The sequence below is a fragment of the Perognathus longimembris genome, chromosome 28, assembly GCF_023159225.1.
Source record: "Perognathus longimembris pacificus isolate PPM17 chromosome 28, ASM2315922v1, whole genome shotgun sequence".
In the NCBI taxonomy this organism is placed as follows: Eukaryota; Metazoa; Chordata; class Mammalia; order Rodentia; family Heteromyidae; genus Perognathus; species Perognathus longimembris.
The window spans coordinates 38,251,522-38,277,731 of NC_063188.1; the positions used below are offsets into that span (position 1 = coordinate 38,251,522).

The 26,210-nt window shown below is 40.1% G+C and overlaps 2 protein-coding genes across 3 annotated transcripts in view; one reads left to right on the top strand and one right to left on the bottom strand.

Moving 5' to 3' along the window:
- Zmat1 (zinc finger matrin-type 1) overlaps positions 1 to 2,151 on the top strand; it is a 44,639-nt gene extending 42,488 nt beyond the window's left edge. The window contains exon 6 of the mRNA XM_048336966.1: positions 846 to 2,151. Coding sequence (XP_048192923.1) covers positions 846 to 2,151 — 1,306 coding nt within the window. The remainder of the gene's footprint in view (positions 1 to 845) is intronic.
- Positions 1 to 26,210, bottom strand: part of Bex5 (brain expressed X-linked 5) — an 851,362-nt gene that overhangs the window by 588,115 nt on the left and 237,037 nt on the right. The window lies entirely within an intron of this gene.

Below are 26,210 nucleotides of genomic sequence, written 5' to 3' on the forward strand. Positions count from 1 at the left end.
TTGCCCTTATTCTCAGAGATCAGGCTGCTGCTGTTGAATGGATGCTCTTTCTGCTTGCCTCTCTGATAGAGACCATGATTCCCAACATTCAGACTTATAGCCACAAATTGTATCTAAGTGACAGTTGGTTACCTGGGCTCATACTAGGTCTCAGAGTGTCTGCTTAATAAGCCAGTGAGGCAGAAAGGTTGTTGGAACTCAGAGATGTAACAATATGACAGCTTCTTGTCTATCTGGCAGTAATGTCAGATGGTAGGATTCTTATTAAGATACCTCTTTTTGCAGCACTTATGACTAAGCTGGGAAACCTAGCACTGGCTTGCTACATACAAATCATAGATCTTCTGTCTTATATTGTGCTGGATTCTTCACTCAAAACACTCACCAAAAGCTTCCTTCTTTCTCTTGCTTATAGCCCCCTTTATTATTCCCTGATTGTACACTGGGTACTAGAGGTCTCTGTCTTATTATAGTTCTATAGTCCAATATTTCTGAGTTTCACTTGGTTGCTGACTATTTCATTCTACTCTTTTTATAACACCCACTCGTCCAGGCAGTCCACATTGTTCTGTTTTAATCTCTTAAAGCCACATTAAAATACTGTTTATGATTTTTTTCATCTTCTGATTTTGAGAAAGAAATTTTACACAAAAATTGGTAGGTGTATGAGAAATATCAGACTATATCTGAGTATTTCCACTGTATCATTTTAGCACACACATTCTTTGTAAAGAGGTAATTTTTATAATTTGTTTAGACTTTTGTTATTTTTATTAATTGTGAGAGAAAAGAAAATATTTGGAACAAAAATTCTAGTTACAAGAACTTTGTTATTATTCTTGCAGAGAATCCTTTGTAATCAACCTAGTGAAGAATTCAAAGAAGATCCAAAATCATTACCAAGATGAATATGCAGATTCCATCAAAATACAGAAATCCAGAGAACTAGACTCCACAACTTGTTTCAGAAAGATGGAAGATAGTTCTTTGGAAACCCATGGGTACAGAGAAGTTGATTCCAGACCCAGATATAAAATGTTAGAACAAAAAATCCCATTTGAGCCTTTCCAGACATACTCGGGACCATACAATAATCCACAAGCACTAGAAAACCAGTTACCTCATCACTTACCAGCTCATTCAGAGACACATGACTCTTTCCAAGATGAACTTGAAGATTACATCAAGGTTCAGAAAGCCAGAGGTCTAGAGCCCAAAACTTGTTTTAGAAATATGGGAGAAAACCTTATGAACCATGACTATAGAGAAATAATGGATTCTGGACCCAAACAAAGAATGGGTCAGCAAAGATGTGACACTTTCCATACCTACCAACAACAATATGATACATTACCACTGGAAGGCTATTTACCTCAGTGGTTAACATCTCATTCAAACAAGACAAATGACTCTTTCCAAAATGAATTTGAAGATGACATTGAAATGCAGAAAGTCAGAGGACTACAGTCAGAGACTTGTTTTAGAAAAATAGTCAGTATCTCTATGGAAACTCATAAGTATGGAGAAATGGTTGATAACAGACCCAAACAAAGAATGTTTGAACAAAGACATCCATTTGAGACTTTCCAACCCTACATGGGACCATATAATAGTTCACAAGATGTGAAAAACCAGTTACCTCATTCATTACCTGTTCTTGACAGCAAAAGGAGACAAGAATCTGTGAATCATCATCAGTACATTAGAGAATACTCAGAAAAACCAGTACCTCTCAGCCTTAGTCAGCATGAAAATAACTCTGGCTCACACAGTGTAGAATGTGAAGTTTACAAGCACCTCTCCTTAGAAAACGATATGCATGACCGTCAAGGAAGTCATAAGCACAGACATCAGAAGAGAAAACGACACTCAGGGGAAAGCAAAGGAAGGCCAGAGAAGGAGCAATCCAAACATAGAAGGAAAAAGAGCTATAAGGATGTGGATTTAGACAAAGACAAGAGCATCAAACAAAATAAAAGAGGGGAATATAAAGTCAAGATCAGTTCAGGAAAGCTTAAGCATCGAAAAAAGAAAAAAAGTCATGATGCATCCTCTGAGAAAGAACGGAAGCACAAAAGAGAGAAAAAGAAATACATTGAAGAAAGGACAGAAGAAGAAATACTTTGGGATGAGTCAATTCTCGGATTTTGAACTACAAATTTACCCATGGATATTTTGAGGAAAATAATATTGATTTGGATAAAGACAGGAGTGTCCAATATATGGAAGAAGAGATGGATGAAAGCGTCAGTTCAGGAAGCGTAGTATTATGTGTTTGCATAGAAGTTGAAATTGAATTGAAAGAATAAATAAACATACAGTAAAGCCTAAATCTAGCTTTTGAGATAATACCATCACACGAAAATAAACTTATTGAAAAGAGAAGTGTCGATATTTGAGGGTGAGTCTACTCTTGGATTTTAAACTTTTATTTAACCAAGAAACCAGTTGAGAAAGTGAAGTTCTATAAAGACAAAAGCATCAGATGGGAAACAATAAAGGTAGATGCAATCAGTGTCAGTTCAGGAAAGCTGAAGTACTCTCTTCCTCCCTCCCTTTCTTCCTTCCCTCCTTTTTTCCATTCTCTGGAAACCTAATTGAAAGAAGAAACGTATAATCCTGAACCCAGTGACTGAGAAAAAGAGAACATAAGAACAAAGAGAGAAAGAAAACTATTGAAAAAATAAGACTCAATATTTTTGGATGAGTCTGCTCTTGGATTTAAACTGTCCAGCTTTGTTTTCTTAAGGTTTGTGTAGACTGAAAAGTTTAGTTTCATGGAACTTGTGTTACTTGAATTTTTCTATGTGGAAATGTAATTTAATCTTTAACAAAAGCCAAGTGAAGTGAAAGTATTCAATGTGTTTTCATCAAATTACTTTCATTTATTTTATAAGATAAAGAAAGAATAATTATTATATGATTCTTACATATTATGTAATTTTCCTAAGTGGTGTTGTCTCTACTGTGTTCATAAAATTGCAGTATAGTGAATTTTTTATCCATGAGAGAATTTATTTTAAAAGAAAGAATTACCAAACATTGCTGTTTATAGCCAAACCACACTGAATTCACCTGATTTTGTTTTAATCTTGGAAATGTGGTAGAGCTATCAGAGACCAAACCTTGCAGAATCCATTCCTTTCTGGATTTGCATTAGAGTTGATGATATTTTATTACTTGTTTGTGTGTTGGTTTGTGTTTCTCAATATTCTCCAAGAAAATATATGAAAGAGTTTAGAATGTTTTTTTTTCTTTGTTAAATCTAATTTGCAGTGTATTTTTGTATTTTCTAGTTTTGGAAGTGGAAATAAAATAGTCTATGATAAACTTAAATGATATATACTTTTTAAAAGTTCTCAAAAAGTACAGATAAAAAGCAGTCTATATTCTGGAAATGTTTATATTAAAGTGTTCTAATTTCTACATATTGCTTAATGTAAATGATCATTTTCTTTGAAAAAGTGATTGTTCTAAGGGTGAAAGTGGCAATAATTAGTTTTTACTTTATCCTCAGGGGAGATGACAGTTTAAAGACATATATATTTCCCTTTCTTCTACATCTTGACTACTACAAGCTAGTATTCAATCTTCAGCTCATTTTAAGCTTAGCAAAATGCCATCAACTAATTTCTTGAAACTGAAGAAGGAAAATTTCAAAGGAGTAGCGGGTCATGAGGGTTTATTACCTTTCAATTCTTTCATTTTGAATTTTTTTACTTTGTTTTTCCCTTTTATGATCATTACCTCCTGTAGGCATTTGAGAATCACTAGTGTCTGTCATGTCATCCAAATCTAGGATTCTCATCTAATAATCAAGTTGTCATATGAATTAAGCATATTTAACATATGGGGATTTATTCTCATTTAATATGTTGAATCAGAATCCAATACAGAGTCACTAGGAATAGGAATAATAAGCTACTATAGCTTGCAAATCCCAGCAAAAAAGTAAGTAAACATTGCCATTTTGCCCTTTGAGATTTGAACAAATATGTACTGAAGAGTATGTTATTGGTTGGCTTTATAGCTAGTTGAATGAATAGTACTAAACAACTAGATGGTAATAAAATCAACTTTGTGTCCATTAGACATTTGATGTACTTGTAAAAGAAGGGGGAAATCCATGGTAGAGGAAATAAGCTGGGTTTTCAGCTACCAAATAGGCAAATTCTCTTTCCTGAGCACATAGAAAACTGTATATCTTCACAGAAAGTGCAAAATAAGCACAATTGAAATATTACAATTTTAAGTTGGTAATATTCTTGCATAAGAATATTGATGGAAGGATTTATATATGAATATATATAATATATTCAAATATATATTCATTAAGATAGTAAAACATTGTGACTGTTTCAAAATAGATAAAAAGTATAGAAAAATAGCTACACATGATTTTAAGCTTTGGAGGGCAAACCATTTAAATTAGCTGGTGTAGGAAGTGGGGTGTGGCTCAAATGTTCAAGCACCACCCATGAGCAAAAAGCAAAATCAAAGCGAGAAGCCCTAAGTTCAAGCCCCAGTATTAGCACATAAGAGAGTAAATTAAAAAATGATAAATATGGTGGTATAGAGAGTGGAAAGAAAGAAGATGGTGTAATATTGATTTCAGTGTTACCTTGAAAAATCACTTTCATCCTGGGAATATGTCCTAGTAGCAAGAGTGCTTGCCTCCTATACATGAAGCCCTGGGTTCGATTCCTCAGCACCATGTATATACAAAATGGCCAAAAGTGGCGCTGTGGCTCAAGTGGCAGAATGCTAGCCTTGAGCAAAAAGAAGCCAGGGACAGTACTCAGGCCCTGAGTTTAAGGCCCAGGACTGGCAAAAAAAAAAAAAGAAAAATGACTTTCACAGATTTTAAGAAAGAAACATTTTTGCCAAAAAATAAATGCCATGTAACTAGAAAACTTACTATACTTTCTGGTAGCTGGTGACAGGGAATCTGGAGCTCATTTTTGATACATTTCTTCTCCTCCCATTCTCTGGCTCTGAGTTCTAAGTGCTTGGAGGTAATAGCATGTATAAATAAAGGTATTTAAATGCATGTGCACAATCCAAAGTGCTCTCCATTTCTGGAGATGAGAGCTGCATCTACTAAGATAAAATTTAATAGTACTGATAACAAATCCCACATTGGTGCATGGAAGGCAACACAAAAATGTTTGAGACGTAGTTTAAGATATTATAAATAAAAACAATTTGGGGAAATGTATTACATTTAGCTTGAAAGAATAATATTGGGACATAAATTCACATATGACTAGAGACAAATACAAATATATTGAAAACCCTATTCCAAACAAGTAACTTAATAGTGCCTAACTTCAGATATATATATAGAGAGATATGTAGGTGTGTAGATATGTAGATATATGTATGGATATACAGATGTCTTGAATGGGACTAAAGATACAGGAAGCAAACAAATTGGATTTGGAAAAATTGTATTCATCTTACTCAAATTATAAATTGTATCTATCTATCTATCTACTTTTTTGCCCATTCTAGGACTTGAACTCAGGGCTTGGGCTCTATCCCTGAGCATCTCAGAGCTCAAGGTTAGCTCTCTGTCACTTGGGCCACAGCTCTACTTCCAGCCTTTTCTGTTCATGTGGTACTGAGGAATCGAACCCAGGGCTTTATGCATGCTAGTCAAGCACTGTACCACTAAGCCCTATTCCTGGCCCTCAAATTATAAATTTTAGAAATTAGAAGTTCAGAAAAATATGACTATCTTTGGAAAGTAAATTAGTATTATTTCATATGCATGAATTGAGCAAATAATAATAACAATGAGTATGTTCTAGGAAGGAACCTAAGGAAAGAAAATGAATACAGGTTCTGGTCTCAAAAAAACTCACTGTCCAATAGAGAAGATAGAACAATAAACTTGTAGTTACAACATGAATGTGATAAAAGTTATGATAGGAATGATGAAAAGTGTTGTGTCTAGCAAGATAATCAGCTTAATGGGATGAGAATAGACATACAAACACAACATCTATGTGTTCAAGGATGTATTTTTTCAAAACTGGAGGCATGGTCCAAATAGTAGAGTACCAGCCAGAAGTGGATAAAAGCAGAGCATGAGGCCCTAGTACTGGCATTAGGAAAAGAAGAACAGGATTTATTTCTCTGATATATCTGTGTAGCCAATAGATACTGAAAACTTAATATAGCTGAAGTAGAATATTGCTTCTGCCATTACTAATCATTCACCTCCTAGTTTCTCTTGTCTACTAAGCCTTTATGCAGTAGTTGCTCAAGCTAGAAATCATTTTGAACTTTTCTTCCCTCCATTAGATCATCAGAAATTCCTCATAATCATAGCACTATCCTGTCTACCTTAATATTCAATTTCCTCCTCCTTTGCTGTCATTATCTTAATCAGACATCAGTACATCTTGACCAAACTAGGAGAACAGGTTTGAGAACAATTGAATCATTAGAAGTCATTACAGGTAAGTGAAGAAAACTAAATTGAATCATTGAAATAAAAGCTGTAGTGAACTAAGTCTTTGAAGATTTGGGACCTATCCTGCATTTATTTTTCTCCAGAAGAACAACTCTATATACAAGAAGTGAATCAATTGTACGGGAATTCAGTTGGCAAGAAAGGAGAAGCCATATTTTGAAAGGTTGAATTGACAATCTTTATTGAAGTGCTGACAACTGCAGGTGGACTCTTGTCTCAAAGATCTGAAGCCCACCCCAGTGCTTGCACAAAGTTTTTAAAGACAAAAACTACATATTGGGTTGGAGACCCAATTTCTTTTCTTTTTTTTTTTTTTTTTTTTTTTTTGCCAGTCCTGGGCCTTGGACTCAGGGCCCGAGCACTGTCCCTGGCTTCTTCCCACTCAAGGCTAGCACTCTGCCACCTGAGCCACAGTGCCCCTTCTGGCCATTTTCCATATATGTGGTGCTGGGGAATCGAACCGAGAACCTCATGTGTAGGAGGCAAGCACTCTTGCCACTAGGCCATATTCCCAGCCCTGGAGACCCAATTTCAACAGAAGCAGATCTTATGGGGAAATACTCAGGTATTTCCAGGTACCACCAAAAGTTTCCATCTAGGGAAGTAGCTCAGGAACCAACTAAACTTCCCATACAGGGGGATACACCTCAACCTTTCCATATAAGGAGATACTCAGAGGTAAGCAAGTCCAATCATTTATAGAGATAATAGCAAAGATTTCCTGGGGCTAAACAACATGGTGTCTGCAATTCCCTGAAGCAGAAATCTCCTACCTCTCCTGGAGCTAAGCATCTGCAGTTCAAAGAATGGCTTGTCTTGCTTCTAGGCGTTTGAAGCTAGATGAAAAGCCCCTATCACCCAGCTAGGCACCAGGATAGCTGTGGGGGAAAGGTTTGTTATTTAGACCCAGTCTCCTTATTTTACAATCATTTCTCCTTATTTTACAATCATTTCAGAAATCAAATTGAACAGAGAAGAAATATTGTAAGTGAAAAGGCAAAATTCAAGTAGTAGGGGGGAAGAATTGAAGAAAGCATATGTTATGTCAGAAAGTACTTAGCAAAATAAACTTATAAAAGTGAGAGTGATGATTTGGTAGACAAGACTTGTAAAATGTAAACACATCAAAAATGAAGACAAAATGCAGTTGGAAATGTTAACCTAATATTTTTTTTAACTTTGGAAGTGGGGAGGAAGCAGAGTCTCACTATGTAACACAGGCTGGCCTCGACTTGCAATCTTTCTACTTCAGCTCACAAGTGCTAGGATAATAGGCATGTTGGACTACATCCAGCTCCATACTTAGTAATAGTAAATAAAATGAGGAAATCATTTAAAAATTGGAAATAGAATTTCTCAGAGAAAGAACTTAGAAATAAACAATAGGAATATGTAAAAGAGGTATAATTGGAGAATAACCTGGAAGAACTACAAAACAGGAGAAACTATAACATAGTAAGGAAAACAGAAGGGAAAAAAACAGAGCAAGAACAGGATTTTCATTATGTAAGAGGTTGATAAAAATAATAGAAAAAACAGTCTATTGATATACATTAAAAATAATAGACAATAAAACATAGTCAAAGGGTTGGGAATACGGTCTAGTAGTAGAGTGATTGCCTCATATAAATGAAGCCCTGGGTGCTTTCCTCAGTACCACATATATAGAAAAAGCCAGAAGAGGTGCTGTGGGTCAAGTGGTAGAGTGCTAGCCTTGAGCAAAAAGAAGCCAGGGACAGTGCTCATGCCCTGAGTTCAAGCCCCAGGACTGGCAAAAACAAAAACAAAAAAAACACAGTCAATTGAGATACATTAAATTTGCAACAGATTCTATTTTGTGCTACCCAACTTCTAAGGAATATGACTTGTTTAAAGAGAACTTCCTCTCCTAAGGCTAGACTTCCTGCTTTAATTTGGAGCACGTCCTACATGACATCCTAGTTACCAAGCTCATTATGAGATCAGCCAAAGCCTTTGTTGTGACTGTATCACAGTTCAATTTCTTGCTCTGCTACTTCTTCCCTTATTACTTTCCAAGTGCTTTCTTCTGAGCATGCCTGTAAATTTCCTACATCAAATTTCCATCTCACAGTCATTTCTTCCCAGAACAAGTGATACTGGGAGTGGTCCTAGGGAACAACAGCAAAAATTCGATTTGGGAGCAGGCAGAGGATCCTATCATTGGAAATAGGTAAAATGCTCATGGTAGGTTCACCAGTGATACTAGGGGAAATCTATTCACACAGGAGTAGTTGAAAGGATGAGGAGAAATAGAAATTATATGGAATCTCCTAACTTTGTGAGTCACAGTGATACATTAGAGAAAAAAACAACAGCCTGAGAGTCACCAACTTAACACAAATGTGAAGGTATCCTTGAATACCTTCATCTCTTCATCTTCATCTCATCTCCCCTGAACCCTCTGAGCTCTAGGGCTAATAGATAAACTACAGAATGCCCAAGGACCTTTGAATTTCATACAAATCGATAATTTTAACACAAATATTCCAATGCAATATTTGGGACAAGCTTATAGTAAAAAAATATTTATTGTTTATGTGAAGCCCAAATTTAACTGGATGCCATTTTATTCATTCATTCATGTATCTGTACATTCACTTCCATAAATGTAACTACTGGTGTTAGACTTTTTGTCACTGTACACAAATATCTCACAGAAACAACTTAAGAGAGAAAAACTTTATTTTAACTCAGGGTTTTAGAGACTTGATATTCTGTAGCTCTGTTTATTCTGGGCTCATGGTGAGGCAGAACAGCGTGGTAGCAGAAATGTGTGGAGGAGAATGCTGTTCATGTGATGCTGGAGGAAACAGAGACATGTAGGAGTCAGGACAAGATACCTCAAGGACCCACTCCACTAACCTACTTCCTCTAATAAAACTTCACATCCTGAAATATTCAGTGTTAGGAGACTGAGTTATGAAATTATTAGAGTGAAGAAAGAGCAGAAAGCCAACTCAACAGTCCCCATAAATTTTAATGGAAAGCTGGAGAGGAATGCTGGTGACCTGAGGAAAATCTGGAAACAGGAGCCTTGCTGGAGGGCAAGGTCACAGGTAGCCAAAAGGTGCAAAGAGTTTTGGGAGTTTAAGGTGCAAGTCTGGTTCTGAGAACCTGTTGTTGGAGCAAGTCCCCTACCTCATAGGCTTGGAGGAACTCAAGCACCTATCACTTGGGTGGTGGGGTAGAGCTTTCATATTTAGATTGAGATTCTGGGCTGGAGAACAGACTGAAGAATTTCAGGAAGGTTGGGGAGAAGGGAGAGGATAATGAGTGGGCTGTGCCTTGGGAACAACATTGAATTATGAGAAGAACAGATTCCCATCATCTAGCACCTCCCAAAATAGCACCCTTGACTAGGAACCTAGGCTTTTACACACAAACCTATGAAGGACATATCATATTCAATCCATAATTCACACCATAACGTAACTCATTTTGTGTAATTAACGACTATGTCACTCTCTTGCATGAAATATTTTGTCCTCTGCCCTGCAAGAGACCAAGCTCTTTCGTGTAGCATTTGTTCCTGTCACTCATCCTGACCACCAGTACAACATCTATGATCAAATTGCAGCTTAACTTGATGTGAGTACTGTGCTGATAAGATAAAAAAGGAAGAGGTTTGGTGGTATAATATGGTCATATCTGACCAGCACCATCATTGGCCTCATGGCAAGTTGTACTATCTGTACTCTTGTCTTGATTGGTGTTTCTGAATCCCTAGAGACAGGAGTGGGCACTTGTCCTATAGGTTACTGAACCTGGGTCAAGTACCTGGGTCTGGGAGCTTCCTGTGACACCGCTCCCTGACCTGACCCTACAATGCCATGCCACATGTCTCCATGTTCCAGTCCTGTGTCCTGTCTCCTGGCTTCTCTTGGGTCACCATGGTGTCCCAACTCAGCTCTCCAAAGGAGCTGGATTGGTTTGTTGGTACTGTTTTTGTTCTATCTGTTCTCTCTGGCCTCTTTCCTAACAGTGTTAAGAGTATTTGTGGACTGCAGGCCTTTGTGACAATTGGCTGCCTGTAGACTGCTAATGCTCTAATAAAAACTCCAAGATTCAATCCTTCAATATGTGGATTCTTGGATAATTTACACATATATAACAGTGGGACTGGGCTTGAAGCTCAAATAATTAGTAGCCATATTGCAAGATGTCTGAAGGTTTCCAGGAGAAGCTCCAGCTCCACTGGAAAGGAGATTCAGGAACAGAGAAATAGGCTTTGCTAGAGAATATACAGTAGGGGATATGCAAACCCAGAGAGCAAGATAAACCCAGAGGACTTTTACAAACAGGGAAACAAGCCTTGTTGTGATTTGAATCACATTTGTCCTCTCCAACATTTATTTTCTGGAAACTTAATCTTCAATGCAGTAATTTTTGCAGATAAGGCCTAATGGGATGTGGTTAGTTCCACGAGAGTTCCACTACAAAACAGGCTTGTGGAAATGCTTTCAGTCTCTTCAATATTTTTTGCCATTTGAGTGACAGTGTTCATTTCTTTAGAGGATACAGAATTCAAAGTACCAACTAAGAAGTGGAGACCATGTCCTTTCTAAATGTCAAATCTGTCAATATCTTGGTTTTGGTGACATCTATCCTCCAGAACTAAGAGAAAGTGTGTATTCTTTATGTATTACCCAGTCTCCGGTATTCTATTGTACTAGCACATAATGGGCAATGACAGGACATGGGTATTTCTTTTCCTAAGCAGAAAAAGATGAGAGGAAGTTGGTCTGGATAATTTCTGATGGTCTAAAATCAATGTAACATGCTTTAATAATCGTGGTGTGAAACTGAAAACGTAGGCAAGGAAGGAGACCAGACACAAACATTTACATTAATCCAAGAATGACATTAGGGAACTGAAGTGATATCAGAGAGAACTTGGAGTAGGAAACAGATGGTGAAATACTATGAATGTCTCCTGACACTCTTAAAATGCTCATGGATAACTGAGAAATATTTGAGCTGAAAAGTAGGAAAAGAAAAAGCAAAGTGCTGCTTTACATGGGCTAATTTCACAATGATCTGTACAAAGAAAGTATCCTAATGAAAGGAAATACGTAGATGTCAAATTTAAAGAAATCTGTTTTGTTATAAACTTGTTTCTTAGGACTTTCTGAGACTAACGAGCATTAACAACTTTAAATTTTATTTCCCCAGAATTTAGTTTCCAGTGTTCCTCTATCCAAACACCTAAAGGCTGCTGGAGCCATGATCCAAGGGGACCTAGCGCTAGTGCTCAAGCTGGTGATAGATCTTGGCATTGTCTAAATGGTGGTGGCTTCCTAGACATGCACAATGGAAGAGTTACTACATCATGGAGGCTTCCACCAGGATATCTAATGAATGCCTGGGCATTGTACAGCAGTATAGGAATCTTTGTGGCTAGCCCCTGAGAGGGTGCTGTGGAGCTGTGAGGAGGATGAAGATGAAGCTGCAGTGTAGACCCCAGGAATGTCAACGAGACTCTTACCTTCAGTGTACAGGTGCTAGGAATTTGGACTGCAAGACAAAGAAAGCAATGAACAAGCTTGCTGAAACTTACATCTTACCATTAATATATCCAGAATGCAGAAAGTTAAGGATTTAATGTTTGGCCTGTTGGATTTGGGTCTTACTATGGTCCCATTCTTCCTTTCTATGTCCCTATTACTTTTGTTTGGAATGCTAATGTTTACTTTGTACTTTTTTATGTGAGAAGTATGCAACTCAGTTTTTTAAATTTAGAAGTGTTCACAAATAGGAACCTGTCCTAAGTCTTAGAGGAGATAGTGTAGTTGAACTTTTGAACGATGTTGGAATGATTAAGACTAGAGACTGTTATACACGGAATAGATGTGGTTTACATTACAGGATAGTCAGGAGATAGGTGCCAGTGGCTCAGTCTTATAATCCTACCTACTCAGGAGCCTGAGATCCAGAGGATAGAGGTTCAAAGCCAGCATAAGCAAGAAAGTCTACTAGACTCTATCTCCAAAAAAATGAACAAAAGCTGGACTGGAGCTAGGCACCCATGGCTCATGCATGTAATCCTAACTACTCAGGAGTCTGAAACCTGAGGATCACTGTTTGAAGCCAGCCAGGGCAGGAATATCAACAAGACTCTTACCTTCAATTATCAAAAAGCTGGAAGTGGACCTGTGACTTAACTGGTAAAGTGCTAGCCTTCAGCAAAGATAGTCAGGGACAGTGACTTAAGTGGCAAAGTGCCAGTCAGGCAAGCAAGCTGAGTTCAAATCCTGGTACCAGAAACAAAAAATGATGGGGTGGGGATGTCTGTGTGAGAGTGAGAGGGAGGAGAGAGAAAGCACATACATAACTATGTATTATGTCTTACATATGAACGTCTCTGATATGATAAAGGTTTGGTCCTCCATCTGGTGGCAGTGTTGAAAAATGATTGTGAAGCAGGATAGATGAAGGGAAAATGATCGTCTTACAGCAAATACAGCCACTATTCCTCCATGTACTTCCCTTAAGATTAAGGGAACAAAGTTATTTTAGGCGAAATGAAGCAGGATAACTTAAGGAAACTGAAGCCTGGTGAAGACAACTCAGTAATATGGTATTTAGAAACAGAAGTGCCATCTTTGTTTCAAACAGAGACAACAGGATGCATTCCTTCCTGAGGGATGCATTCCTCACCCAAAGAATGAGCACTTGTCTAACAGGATGTATGAGAAAAACTGCTTCCCTAAACTTAAACCACCTCTTGCCCCAAAATTCAGATAGTAGGGCACTTCCTTGTCTCAAGGATAAGGTTCTGATGGCAGGATGCATTCTTACCCTGAAACCCAGAAAATAACACCAGGTGTGGTTACAGCAAAGACAAAGCACCTATCTTTGCATAACATTGAAGCCCAGACCCCCTGCCTTTAACCATATAAATATCCCAACAGCCCAAGAAACTGTGTCTCTCCCTATGAAAGCACCCACACTCTGTTACACACACACTATGCCCTTCTGTGTATGTCTGCTTTTTGTCTGTTTGTCTGCCAAGTTTTCTAACCATCATGACTTTTCCAGAAATTCTTATTCTGTGATCAAAGTCAAGCCTTTAAGTGAAGAGTTCCTACATTTAAAGAAGACTTCATTAAACCTCACCTCCATCTCATAGCAAATGTATCATGAAGGCTCTAAATTCATCAATAGGTTAATCCATTGATTAGTTTTATACTGAATGAGCTATTAGGAAGTGCCAGGACCAAGTAAGTTGCTGGGGCATATCTTTGAAGGGTGTATCTCCCCTTCACCATACCTCTCCCTCACAATGCAACTTGTTTTACATTCATATAATTTATTTTTAGTGTACATTAATTACATAGTTTGTTATACCATGTCCTTTCACAGTTGAATGTATTATGTTTTAAAGATTAATCTACGATTCCTATCTTGTTCTCCATCTTCCTACCCCTATTATTCAACAACTTTCAGTGAGTTTTCTTTTTATTATTTATTATTCACCTTCCATCATTCTCTATCTCTCTTTGCTTCCTATCTTTCTCATCTCCCTGTGTTGCATTTATACATGTTCTCTCTACATCTATGTATATAATATATTCATATGTGAATTAATCTCTTTTTGTCACTTGTAGGGCTTGAACTCTTAAGCTCAAGGCTAGTGCTTTACCACTTTGAACCACAGTGCCACTTACAGATATATTCATATGTGTAGATACATTAAATAATTTTAGTTTATCCACCTTTAATTAGCACACAGAAAATAAAAGTGTGTCTGGGAAAACTTTTTTCTCAAAACATTATGAATCTTATCTCACCTGTTAGATTAAGGTGTTGTGCCCATGTCGCGAGGAGACCACCAAGAAGACCACCGAGAGCCAGGTGTTCCAAAATGCAAAAACAAGGCCTTATTCAGGCGAGCTGCAACTTGGGCCTCTTCCTACCCACCGACACAGCAGAGGTTAGGAGGAAGGCCACGAGCAGGGTTTTACATAGGTATTTACACAGCAGAGATTAGGAGGAAGGCCACGAGCAGGGTTTTACATAGGTATTTAAAGGAAAAATTCACAAAGTTACATAAACCAGGTGCAAGCAGGTTTGGGGTGCGAGGACAAATCTGGGGCTAGGGGTTCTCTAAAATTGGTTTGATGACATTCCAGGGTGGTCAACATATCTGGAATGTTCCTTAACCAGTTGGGCCATCCGGGAAATGGGTTTTTATGGCCTGTTGGTTTCGGGAAATGGGTTTTTATGGCCAGTTGGTTTATTCTTAGCTTAACACAAACAACAAGATGGTTGCAGTTTCAAGATGGAGTCGTCCTAGTCTTTCATTCCCCCCTGGACTTATGGACATGAAGCACAATCTTGTGTTTCAGGCCGTAAACTAAATTCCAATAGCTCTCTATCTGGAAGAGGTATATACCTGCTTCACTGTCCCAATAAAGTAGATATTAAGGTAGTAAGCCATGGGGAATAATTTCCTCTTCCTTTTTTTTTTACAGTGGGGCCATGACCTCACGACTCCAGTAAGAGCAATAATAGTGGCCAGGGGAGTTACAGTAGCTCGGGCTGGAGGCCGGGGAAGATATATAAATTTCTGGTGCCCACTATTCTATCATCCCCAAGCTGCTGGACCACCCATAGGTATGGTTTATGGGTGTCTAGGCTCTCTCCCTAGCTACCAAAGCACCAAACATACATAGCAGGCCTAGCAAGGTAAAGTTAGCCATGTCCATCTTTTGGTACACGGCCTCTGTTGTGGCTAATCTGCCACCGGGGTGGAATGTCCTCTCTCACTGCCAATGAGTTCACCAGCTCCAGTCTCTTCAAGGGCATGGGTGAAGAAAATCCAGGTTGCATCCCTGTCCACCCTGAGTGCGTTGGGAGTTGTCAGCAGCAGGATGTAGGGTCCCTTCCAACGTGGTTCTCTTGGTGGACCTGCTATAAGGCTCTGAGGGGGGGATAAAAGCTCATAACAAATGCGATTGTAAGTTAGGAATTATGGGAGGGGATCCCAAATCTGATCCTAAGGCTACACATGAGCAAATCCAGGCTTTACCTACAAAACCATCTCAGCGAGGGAATCAAGCAGTTAAAGATATATGAGATCTTTCTGGTTAACATTTAGATGACATCACACAAGTCCCTTAGCCCTGCAGATGCAGGTACAGGTAGTTTCACACCGAAGCCCCAATTCTGACCCTATTTACCTATTTATATTATAGCCAATTTGATTATATACCAACTTTACTCATAATCTCTAATTTTAAGACATACTGATATCATTTGCTATATACTCAAACTTTCTAGGGATTCTCATTCTTACTTTTAACATGCCAAAACCTTTTAATCTAAAGGAAACATTTTTGCTTCCCCAATTCTCTTTCTAAAGTCTTTCCTTATACAGTTTAAAATGTAACATATCCCCACTCACACCATCTTTTACTTCCTTATGCCAGCAGCGACTTACTGGAACATTCTGTGACACTTTACTTTTTAAATCCCTTTCTTATTCTCCAAGGCTTGCTATACTAACTTTCCTCTTTTCAGTTTCTGGAGCTTCTTTGCTGCTAGAGTTTTAAACTGTCTACATTTTCTTTTCCTCTGGTTTGAAGAATCCTGTTTATCTCAACTACATCAAGGCAATTTACTGTGACTCTACCCACAGGCTGTTCGGGAAAACAAAGGTGGGGCACGAATCAGCCTGATGGGACTGCTGCTCCTAAGAAACCAGACCAGAGCCAACTATCATGAGTTACTATTTTAGAGTGGATTTCTCCAGTTTCCAGTGCCTCTAAGTGCCTAAGGTTGGCCAGTGGCATCTGTAAGATCCACCCTCAGGAAGACTCCATGAAGATGCCCCCAGCCAGTTTAAATCTCTGTCCAGTTACCTCGGTACCTGGCACACCTGATGGCAGTTACCTCCCTTTACCCTAATCCATCTGGACACATTTTAATACTCTTGGAGCTAGTTAACTCCAGTCAACTCAAGAATGTCCCCAAATTTTAGTTTTAGCAGATCCAAAGCAACCTAAAGCCTAACTTTAGTCAAATTTCCTTGTATTTTCCTGATTCCTTCTTAAGCACACTAGCTTTTGTAGGCTGGCACATCACTGAATGTCAAGACAGCTTTAGGCAATCAATGGCCCTTGGGTCATTTTGCCAGGGCAATAAGTTTAAATCAGATATTTCCAATAATGCTAGGGTTTGTTTTTTTTTAACCAACATAGAAGGCTTGGCCTCTAATCATTTCTCACAAGTGCAGTTTCTATACACTGTTACCTCTGTTTTCCATGCCTCTAGTTTATCCTGTCTCATCTTCCCAAAAACAACTCTGGTCCCTTGGTCCTAAAGGGGGGCTGATGGGCAAAGATCATCCATCTTCTGTAACTTCTTCAGGCTGACTCAGGGGCGTTGGCCTTACCTAGCCAGGAACCTATAACCTTAGTCTACTTTACCAAGGGGCTGCAGGGTCAGATGTCCATTAGGAGCTTTACTGCAAACTGGAAATTACATTCAACATTTAACTTAACTATACAGACTTTTTGGGCTATCGCAGTGTAGCCTTTTAACATTCTAGTTTGTAAAAGCTTTTTCCTGACTGGCTGGGGAACTGATCTTTGATGACTTAAAAAAATGCCTACATTACCATTGCAGGCCTTTAACAGATTTCAATAAGGACACAATCCAATCTCAGTTCCACAAGCTTTCTTTCCTGAACAGATGTACCAGCTTAAAATTCTCACTGCCAGTCAGGGCTTTGAGTAGGTGCAGGGGGTTGGGATTTTTAAACTATCTCCTATTTGACAAACTTAGCTTTACTACCCACTACCACAGATGACTGGCAAGTTCCTGTCCAGTTACAAAGTAGATAGACATGGGCAATAAAAGGCATGCTTATGAACTATTCTAGGACCCCCCTGCTCTGATTAACTTTTGAAAGACCAAACAGAGTGACTGTAGGATATGACACAGTCTCTGTCATCCAAGCAGTGGCTTACTGCCTCTGGATGCACAATCACTCTGTTCCAGGAGTAACTTTTCCATGCTGGTATAAATGCACCTTTGTCATTTCTCTTGGTCCGTCACTGGACTTGGACTCAGGGCCTGAGTGAGGCCCTCAGCTCTCCAGCTCAAGACTAACACCGTTACCACTTTGAGCCTTAAAGCGACTCACGACTCTGTTCCCAGCACTTCTGCTGGTCAGCTGGACATGAAGACTCCCACAGGGACCTTTCTCTGCCCGGGCTGGCTTCGAACCGCAGATTTCAGATCAATGAGTCTTACAAGAGGCCACTTTACTCCAATTAAAAGCAAAAAGGTGGTCCACACAGAAATAGTTTTTTTTTTTTTTTTGGCCAGTCCTGGGCCTTGAACTCAGGGCCTGAGCACTGTCCCTGGCTTCCTTTTGCTCAAGGCTAGCACTCTGCCACTTGAGCCACAGCGCCCACTTCTGGCCATTTTCTGTATATGTGGTGCTGGGGAATTGAACCCAGGGCCTCATGTATACGAGGCAAGCTCTCTTGCCATTAGGCCCTATCCCCAGCCCACAGAAATAGTTTTTGTTTGTTTGTTTTTTCTTTTTTTGGCCAGTCCTGGGCCTTGGACTCAGGGCCTGAGCACTGTCCCTGGCTTCCTTTTGCTCAAGGCTAGCACTCTGCCACTTGAGCCACAGCGCCACTTCTGGCCATTTTCTGTATATGTGGTGCTGGGGAATCGAACCCAGGGCCTCATGTATACGAGGCAAGCTCTCTTGCCACTAGGCCATATCCCCAGCCCCCAGAAATAGTTTTTAAGCATACTTTTACCTGGAGCTTATTAAGGGCCAATGTTACATCTTGACAAACTTGTAGGGATCATCTATCCTTCTCTGTGGGCCTGCTGGAAACTGTTACAGAAAAAACCCTAAAAACAAACTGGAATGGCAATTAAACACTCATTTTGGTAGCCATAATTTTCCTTTTCTCACTTTGCAATAATCATTTAGGACAATTTTACTTCCAGATTTCTTATCTAGAAATGCATTCTTGGGGCTGGGGATATAGCCTAGTGGCAAGAGTGCCTGCCTCGGATACACGAGGCCCTAGGTTCGATTCCCCAGCACCACATACACAGAAAATGGCCAGAAGCGGCGCTGTGGCTCAAGTGGCAGAGTGCTAGCCTTGAGCGGGAAGAAGCCAGGGACAGTGCTCAGGCCCAGAGTCCAAGGCCCAGGACTGGCCAAAAAAAAAAAGAAATGCATTCTTGATTTGCAAGCCCTTTTACTAACCTCTGTTTAACACTAACACTTTAGCTCTTATCTGCATTGGAAAAACTCTGAAGCTTACAGGCACTCTGAAACCAGTACCGCCCTTTGCCTTCAGGCTGCCTGTTTTAAAAGAGCCTTTTTTCTTTTTTTAACTGTATGGCATGAAGACCTTTGGACTCAAATGACAATTTTTCCTTAATGCAAGAATTACAATTACAAAATTAGAAATACTTATCCATTCAGCTTTCCAATAAATTAGTGAGAAATGTTAGCCCATTTTGCCATTTCTTCCTACATACAGAGAGTTAATGAGAGTTTACCTCTATACCTGCCTCATTATATGTAACTTAAGATAGTTACGAGTCTTACTATTACATCACATAAAATTCAGTACCTGAATCATTAAACTGATATCCAAAACAATTATAACAAAAGTACTTTTAACAGTGTTCACCAAAATTACAAACACATGAAATCCAGTCTCAGCATCTTTGCTTTTTCAATACATCCAAATTGCAAAAATAGCACAGGAATCAAATTGCATCAGATAAATAAACTTTTTAACCATTTAAAAAACTTTTCCAATTCTTAGTATCTCTCAAGGGGCAGTTTTAGAAATTCCATTCAAATCATTCATTTTTACTACCAGGTTTCCAAAATTCACCTGAAAACGAAAGAGACAAAAGAGAGGCCTCCATTGGCCTGTCCTACTGAACAGCCTATCTCCATCCTACTCCTTAGAGCTTGATGAACTGTCTTGGTGCTGGATTGTCCTCTTCCACCATGAATGGACACCCCATTATGGCTGTCCCACCATGTGAATTCCCTCCAGGGCCTGTGCCACCACGTGGGCTGGCTAAGCAGTACCGTTGCCAGATCAACCCTCACTCCTGAGGATAGGCACACAGGCCCATCCTAGGTTTTTTTTTGTCCTTTCCTATTTGTCTCTGACTGAGAAACCCAAGCAGTTTTTTTTAATAGTGATAAACCTTTACACCAAAATTTCTGACACTTAACCCTGATTTTTTAATTAAAGAAACAATTTTTTAACTCTAGTTCCTTTAAAGCATTTGGTAATGCCCGAACTTGATGACCATTTGGATTTTAAACTTAAACTCACTCAATTTTACATCATGCTAACAGTCTTGAACATGTTTACACTTACACATGCACACACACACACACACAAAAGATCTTAAAGCGTGCAAAATAAACATCGGCCATACATTTTCCAGTGGCAAGACATATTTTTGCCAATCTTACTTCTGCAACACCCAAAATTTTAAGACAAAGCTTTTAACAAATGATTTTTAACATTCTCCAGCCTCATTTTCCAGGGCTTGATAGTTTTAACAAAACATTTTAGCACACCAAATAATTTTCTGCTGAAGAAGGCTGGGTGGGGGTCACCCAGAGTTCTTTTTGTGGACACTCACACTCTGATTGTGAGCTGTCGCCTGTACATCTTTCCAATGAGCTAAACATAAATCCAAGGGGGTAGAGGGAGTCTGCCTCATTTCGTCTGTCACAGTCAGGAGATACACAAAACAAAGAAGAACAGTCCAGACCAGCCCTATAATAATACAAGCAATTTGTTTTTCCTTTTTCTGAAACACAATCTTTTCTAGTATCTGATTGGATTTACTATTATTTTCTTTCCTAATTCACCACCAGACCTAGTCTCCTCAGTACTCAATCTCGTCCTAGGCCCTTCTGTTTTCAATTTCACTTTCTCTTTTTCATCAAAGTCCAATTAACCACATCATTCAGACTAGTCCATAAAATAACAAGAAGTAAACAATTCCAATAAAACAGAAAAGACAATACATACAGGAACTAAATATGCCATAAACAATCTACTAATTTATAAACAAACACAGGATAAGGTAACAAAACAGCCTATGCTGGTTTGACACAAAAGAGACTGTCAGACTCACAAATAACACAGAGACAGCACTGTGCTGTGGGGTCACTCCCCGCCACCGGCAGGTGGCTTGGGCTGACTGTTTAGGACTGGGGGGGGGGTCCTTCCAGTGGGCTAGGGTCAAGTCTAGGGGGCTAGATGGTACATTACCCATGGCTCTGGTCAGGTGTTCAATCCAGACAGCTACAGAAAACACAGCAATTACAACAACAGAAAAGGTACCAAACACACAGGCCTGAGGAAAAAAAAAACAAGTTACAAGTTACTAGTATGAGCTGGGGATCTCCCAAGTGGGCCCCCAACCTCCTGTGAGGGCGCAGAAGGAGTGGACCCAAGTTCAAGGTGGGCGGGTTGAGCCTGGGTGAGGAGACCCTCCCGGTCAATGCCGGCTAGAAACTGGACCGATTTGCACCCTACAAGTATCAAGGCTGGGCTCCAGGGGTCCCCCTTCAAGGGTAGAGGGTCTGGGACAACTCCCAGTTCCTCAGCACGTCTGCTCCGACAATCCCTAAAAAAAAAAATAGAACAAGCTAGAATGGCCGTCTTCAAGAGAAAATTAAAGTAAAACACACACACATAGACAAAGGACAGGACAAGACAAATTAACAGCGCTGTTTCTCACCTTTGGAGTCTGGGGTCTCGGGGGGTCTCTGGGGCTATCCCGGACGAAACCCCAAATGTTATGCCCATGTCATGAGGAGACCAAGAAGACCACCGAGAGCCAGATGTTCTGAAATGCAAAAGCAAAGCTTTATTCAGGCGAGCTGCAACTCGGGCCTCGTCCTACCCACTGACACAGTGGAGGTTAGGAGGAAGGCCACGAGCAGAGTTTTACATGGGTATTTAAAGGAAAAAATCACAAAGTTACATAAACCAGGTGCAAGCAGGTTTGGAGTGTGAGGACAAATCTGATTGGCTTGGGGCTAGGGGTTCTCTAAAATTGGTCTGACGACATTCCAGGGTGGTCAACATACATATCTGGAATGTTCCTGAACCGGTTGGGCCATCCGGGAAATGGGTTTTTATGGCCGGTTGGTTTATTCTTAGCTTAACACAAACAACAAGATGGTTGCAGTTTCAAGATGGAGTTGTCCTAGTTTTTCAAAGGAAAAAAGAAATTTTAACTGAATGTCAGTGGCTCATGCCTGTAATCCTGGCTACTCAAGAGGTGGAGATCTGGAGGATTATAAGGTCTGTGGTCAGCCTAGGAATACAAGTTTGCTAGACTCAATCTCCAAAACTAACTAGAAAGGGCAGTCCTAGAAGTGTGGCTCAAGTACTAGAACACCAGCCTAACCAACACAAGGCCTTAAATCCAAACTAGAAAAATGGGCGGTGGGGAGGAAGGAGAAGTTTAGCTGGAGCATAACCCATCTCCTCAATCTAATGGTTAAGCAGGAAGTGAATAGTTCCATTTCTCCTTCATTTGTAGTGAAATAGGATACTAGGTCTAAGCAACATGCCTTGTTCTCACAGCCATCTTGGCATGTGGGCTTTGCACCCAGTTTCAAAACACTAGGGGGAAGACAAGCCATTGTTTGAATTGCAGATGTTTACCTCCAGGAGAACTAGGAGAGCTCTGTTTCAGAGAATGCACAGCTATCATGCTGTTTAACGTTAGGGGAAGTTTTGCTCAGACCTGACTGTTTCCTTATATGGAAGATGTTGTTTGTATATGGTCTGCTTTTGTTAAGGTTTGATCTCCATCCTAACGTGTTTTTTTCCTTTAAAAGCTTTGTGCATGCTGGATTCAGCCCTGCAGGCGTTTAAGACAGGAGTTCAGCTGTAGTCACTGGCTCTCCAATGAAGACTCTCAATTTGACCTCTCAAAATGTGGCTTCTCTGTTTCTCACTGATCGAGCTCCAGTAAAACAGGAGATGAATTTCAAAAAGTAAAAGATTTATTTGGTCTTTTGAATTTTTAGCCTCTCTGAAATTAGTAAATCTATAAATACAGGCATAACCAAGAGCCATAGCTCTCACATATTCTAAAATACTACACAAGGTAACCAAGAAAGTAATCATTTATTTTACTATATTTATGATAAGTCATATTTTTCTTTTCCAGAGCTGATAGAGCCTTTAAGAGTTTGGATTAGGCAAGGCATATATTCATTGCAGGAAAGGAGAAAATCATTGCCTTGTAAGTATCCCACATCCAATCAAGTTAGAACAATTCTGAAACTTCAATTGAACTGAATTCTGTGTAGTATCTCTTATTCAACAACAGGAAGCAAACTAAGTACCACAGTTACTTTTAATGCAAGAAAGAGAGCCAACACAGAGTGGTTGAGGCACGATATTAAGATTCCGAGGATCAGGTTTTGACCACTCTAAGCTTCTTCTCCCATAGCATAGCATGCTCCTTTCATAGGCAGCACTAGGGCCACATAGTAAGAGCAGTAAATAATCAGCTTCCACCCCCCTTTACCTTAAGATGGCATTCCTTTGGGACAATTATAACCATATAAGGCAACAAGATCCCCTTAGAGTGACCTCCAGGCCTGGGCAGCTGCAGGACCCCTTTGGGCAACAGCTATGAATCCCAGCCAGCCATGAATCCTAGCCCAGCATGATGAAGCTCCTGGTCCACCTGTTCACACCAAGGTCCCTGCCTCCAAGACCTCCTAGGTTATGTATGTCACCCCAGACAGTAGACCACACTTCTCACTTCTCCCATATGAGAAGGGGTCTTGCTGGTCCCTTTGCTGGCAGTAACCTTTCCTTGGTTCCTTTGTTCCATTGTACCCGGATGTCTGCGCATTGTTTCTGGCAAAGTCTAATATATTATAACAACCACTCTCAGATTCTTTAGAGTCAATGAGGCTGAATTATTTAAATCTTATTTTTTGTCATCTATACCATAGAAACTTACAAATCAAACTAAAAATTTATTCAGAATATTGAATCTCCATAAATGTTAATTAAGTTAGAACATTAGGAAGAGAAAAGATTTATGGAGGCCTTAACTAGGTATTTTGTTCAGTGGAGAAGCACTTGTCTAGCAAGCACAAGGCCCTAAGTTTGGTCCTCAGAACTGAAAAAAGAAGCTAAAAAAATAGTATGATATATAATGCATGAACAATATATCTATATTTAAATATATGCATACTTTATACTTAAGTATATGGCAATAAATGTATATATAATAGAAAATTTAAATATGTATGTATACATTTAAATATATAAATATGTGCTTATATTTAATATGTATTATTATCAGGCCCCTATTGTAAGTTGCTTGGGATGTTTCTTAAAATAAATCCTGGTGTGGGCAAATTTAACAAAAACCATATATATGAAACATTGGACTTGGAAATTTTAGAAATTTTCATTACTTGTATTGGGACAGATTTAATAGGAAAAATCTACCTTCAAAGAGGCCGTAGTGGGCTGGGGATATAGCCTAGCGGCAAGAGTGCCAGCCTCGGATACAGGAGGCCCTAGGTTCGATTCCCCAGCACCACATATACAGAAAACGGCCAGAAGCGGCGCTGTGGCTCAAGTGGCAGAGTGCTAGCCTTGAGCGGGAAGAAGCCAGGGACAGTGCTCAGGCCCTGAGTCCAAGGCCCAGGACTGGCCAAAAAAAAAAAAAAAAAAAAAAAAAAGAGGCCGTAGTAATAAACATAAGACAAATTCCTTATGTTGATAGAGTTTTCAAGCTAAAAATTATAAAATAGTGGCTATGTAATTAATAATTGTATTGTCTCACATTGATTACAGTTGTATTCATAAGTCATTTTCACATGTCACAGTTGCCCCTAGTTCACAGATGAAGAACGTAAGGTTTTGCTGTGCCCTGAAAAACATACACTCTACCTGAAGATAGTTAATATCTATGGAAGAGCCAGACTTTGAAGTCAGGCCCCACTTTACCATGCGAACCCCACTTTACCACACGAACCTGAGATAAGCAGGCCCTGTGAGCAAACCCAGGACAAGCTTATTAGGGCCCAACCGGTCAAGAACTCTAACCTCTGGGAATGCTTAATGTAATAGGGAGGTCAGATCTGGCCAGTGCCATCATTAGCTGTGGAGGAACTTCAGGTTGACTCAAGCTCAGATTAGAGCAGAAGCCAACTCCATCTCCACTAAGCCCTCCCCCACCCTATCCAGGGAAGCTCCCCTTTATTATGATAAGTTATGTAAATTGACCACTTGAGGCCTGGGAGCTTCAAGGGAACCTGTGCCCTCCTATGAGTAGGCGTATCCACCTGCATCATGTGAGCCCCGCCAAATCCATGCGCCAATTCTAACTAGAATGATAGGTTGGTTCAAACAGATACTATGAGACAGACTGTAACTCTATTGGCCACCTGTGTGCGGCCTAGCATGCTCTGTAAGTGTTGTATCCTCATTGGTTACCTGTGTGTGGCAACTTTGTCTGTGATGTTTGCCTTATAACCAGGCTGGAAGGCCACACGGACACGTGGTTCCAGCTCCCGAGTCTGGGCCCTGATCCTGCACACGTGGTCGGCAGTTTCCGCTCCCGAGTCTGGGCTGCGACCAAGGCCGGTTCTTTCACTTTTTGTTCACTTTTTACTTCCCCAATAAATCTGTCTTTTTGGCATCTTGTAGCTGGAGACTGTGTGGTGGACTCTTGGGGGAACCAGGAATCCCCTCCCTTGGGGAGGGACCCCATTTCATTGTAGCGAACCCCCACTCTACTTCACTTAACTCTGCCCCCAGAATGCCTCGAGCCCTGAGCCAATCAGATTTGTACCTGTGTCCTAATCTTGCTTGCTTGAACACCTGATTGCTGTAACTTTGTTTTTTGCCTTTATAAGCCCTGTGTAATCGCAGCTCGGGGCTTGCTCTTAACCTCCGCTGTGTCGGTGGGTAGGACGAGGCCCGAGTTGCAGCTCGCCTGAATAAAGTCTTGCCTTGCTTTTGCATTTCGGAACGTCTGAGTCTCGGTGGCCTTCTTGGTGGTCATTTCGCGACTTGGCATAACATTTGGGGTTTCATCCAGGATAGCCCCAGAGACTCCCGAGACCCCAAACTCCAAAGTTAAGAAAACAGCACTGTTCATTTGTCTTGTCCTGTAATTTGTCTGTTTGTCTGTTTTGCTTTTGCTTATTTCTTGAAGGGGTTGTCGAAGCGGACACGCTTACTCGGCAATCCTGGGGAGACTGGGGGATGCCTCAGACTCTCCACCCTTGAAGGGGGACCGAATCCCGCCTTGAACTTGGGTCCACTCCTTCTGCACCCTTGCAGGAGGTTGTGGGCCAACTTGGTAGATCTCCATCTCCAACTTGTAGCTTTTCTTGTTCTCAGGCCTGTGTGTTTTCCTCCTTTTGTATTGTATTAATTGTTTTGTTTTTTGTAGCCTTTTGGATTGAACATCTGATCAGAGCTATGAGTAACGTTCTATCATGGGAACCTCCATCTAGCCCCCTAGACTTGATCTTAGCTCACTGGAGGGAGGTTAAGGAGATAGCTCAGAACTAGAGTGTGGCCCTTAAGAAGGAAAAGTGGATCACCCTGTCCAAGTCAGAATGGCCCACCTTTAAGGGAATTAATTGGCTACCCGACAGGAGTTTTGACATAGGTAAGATCAGGAC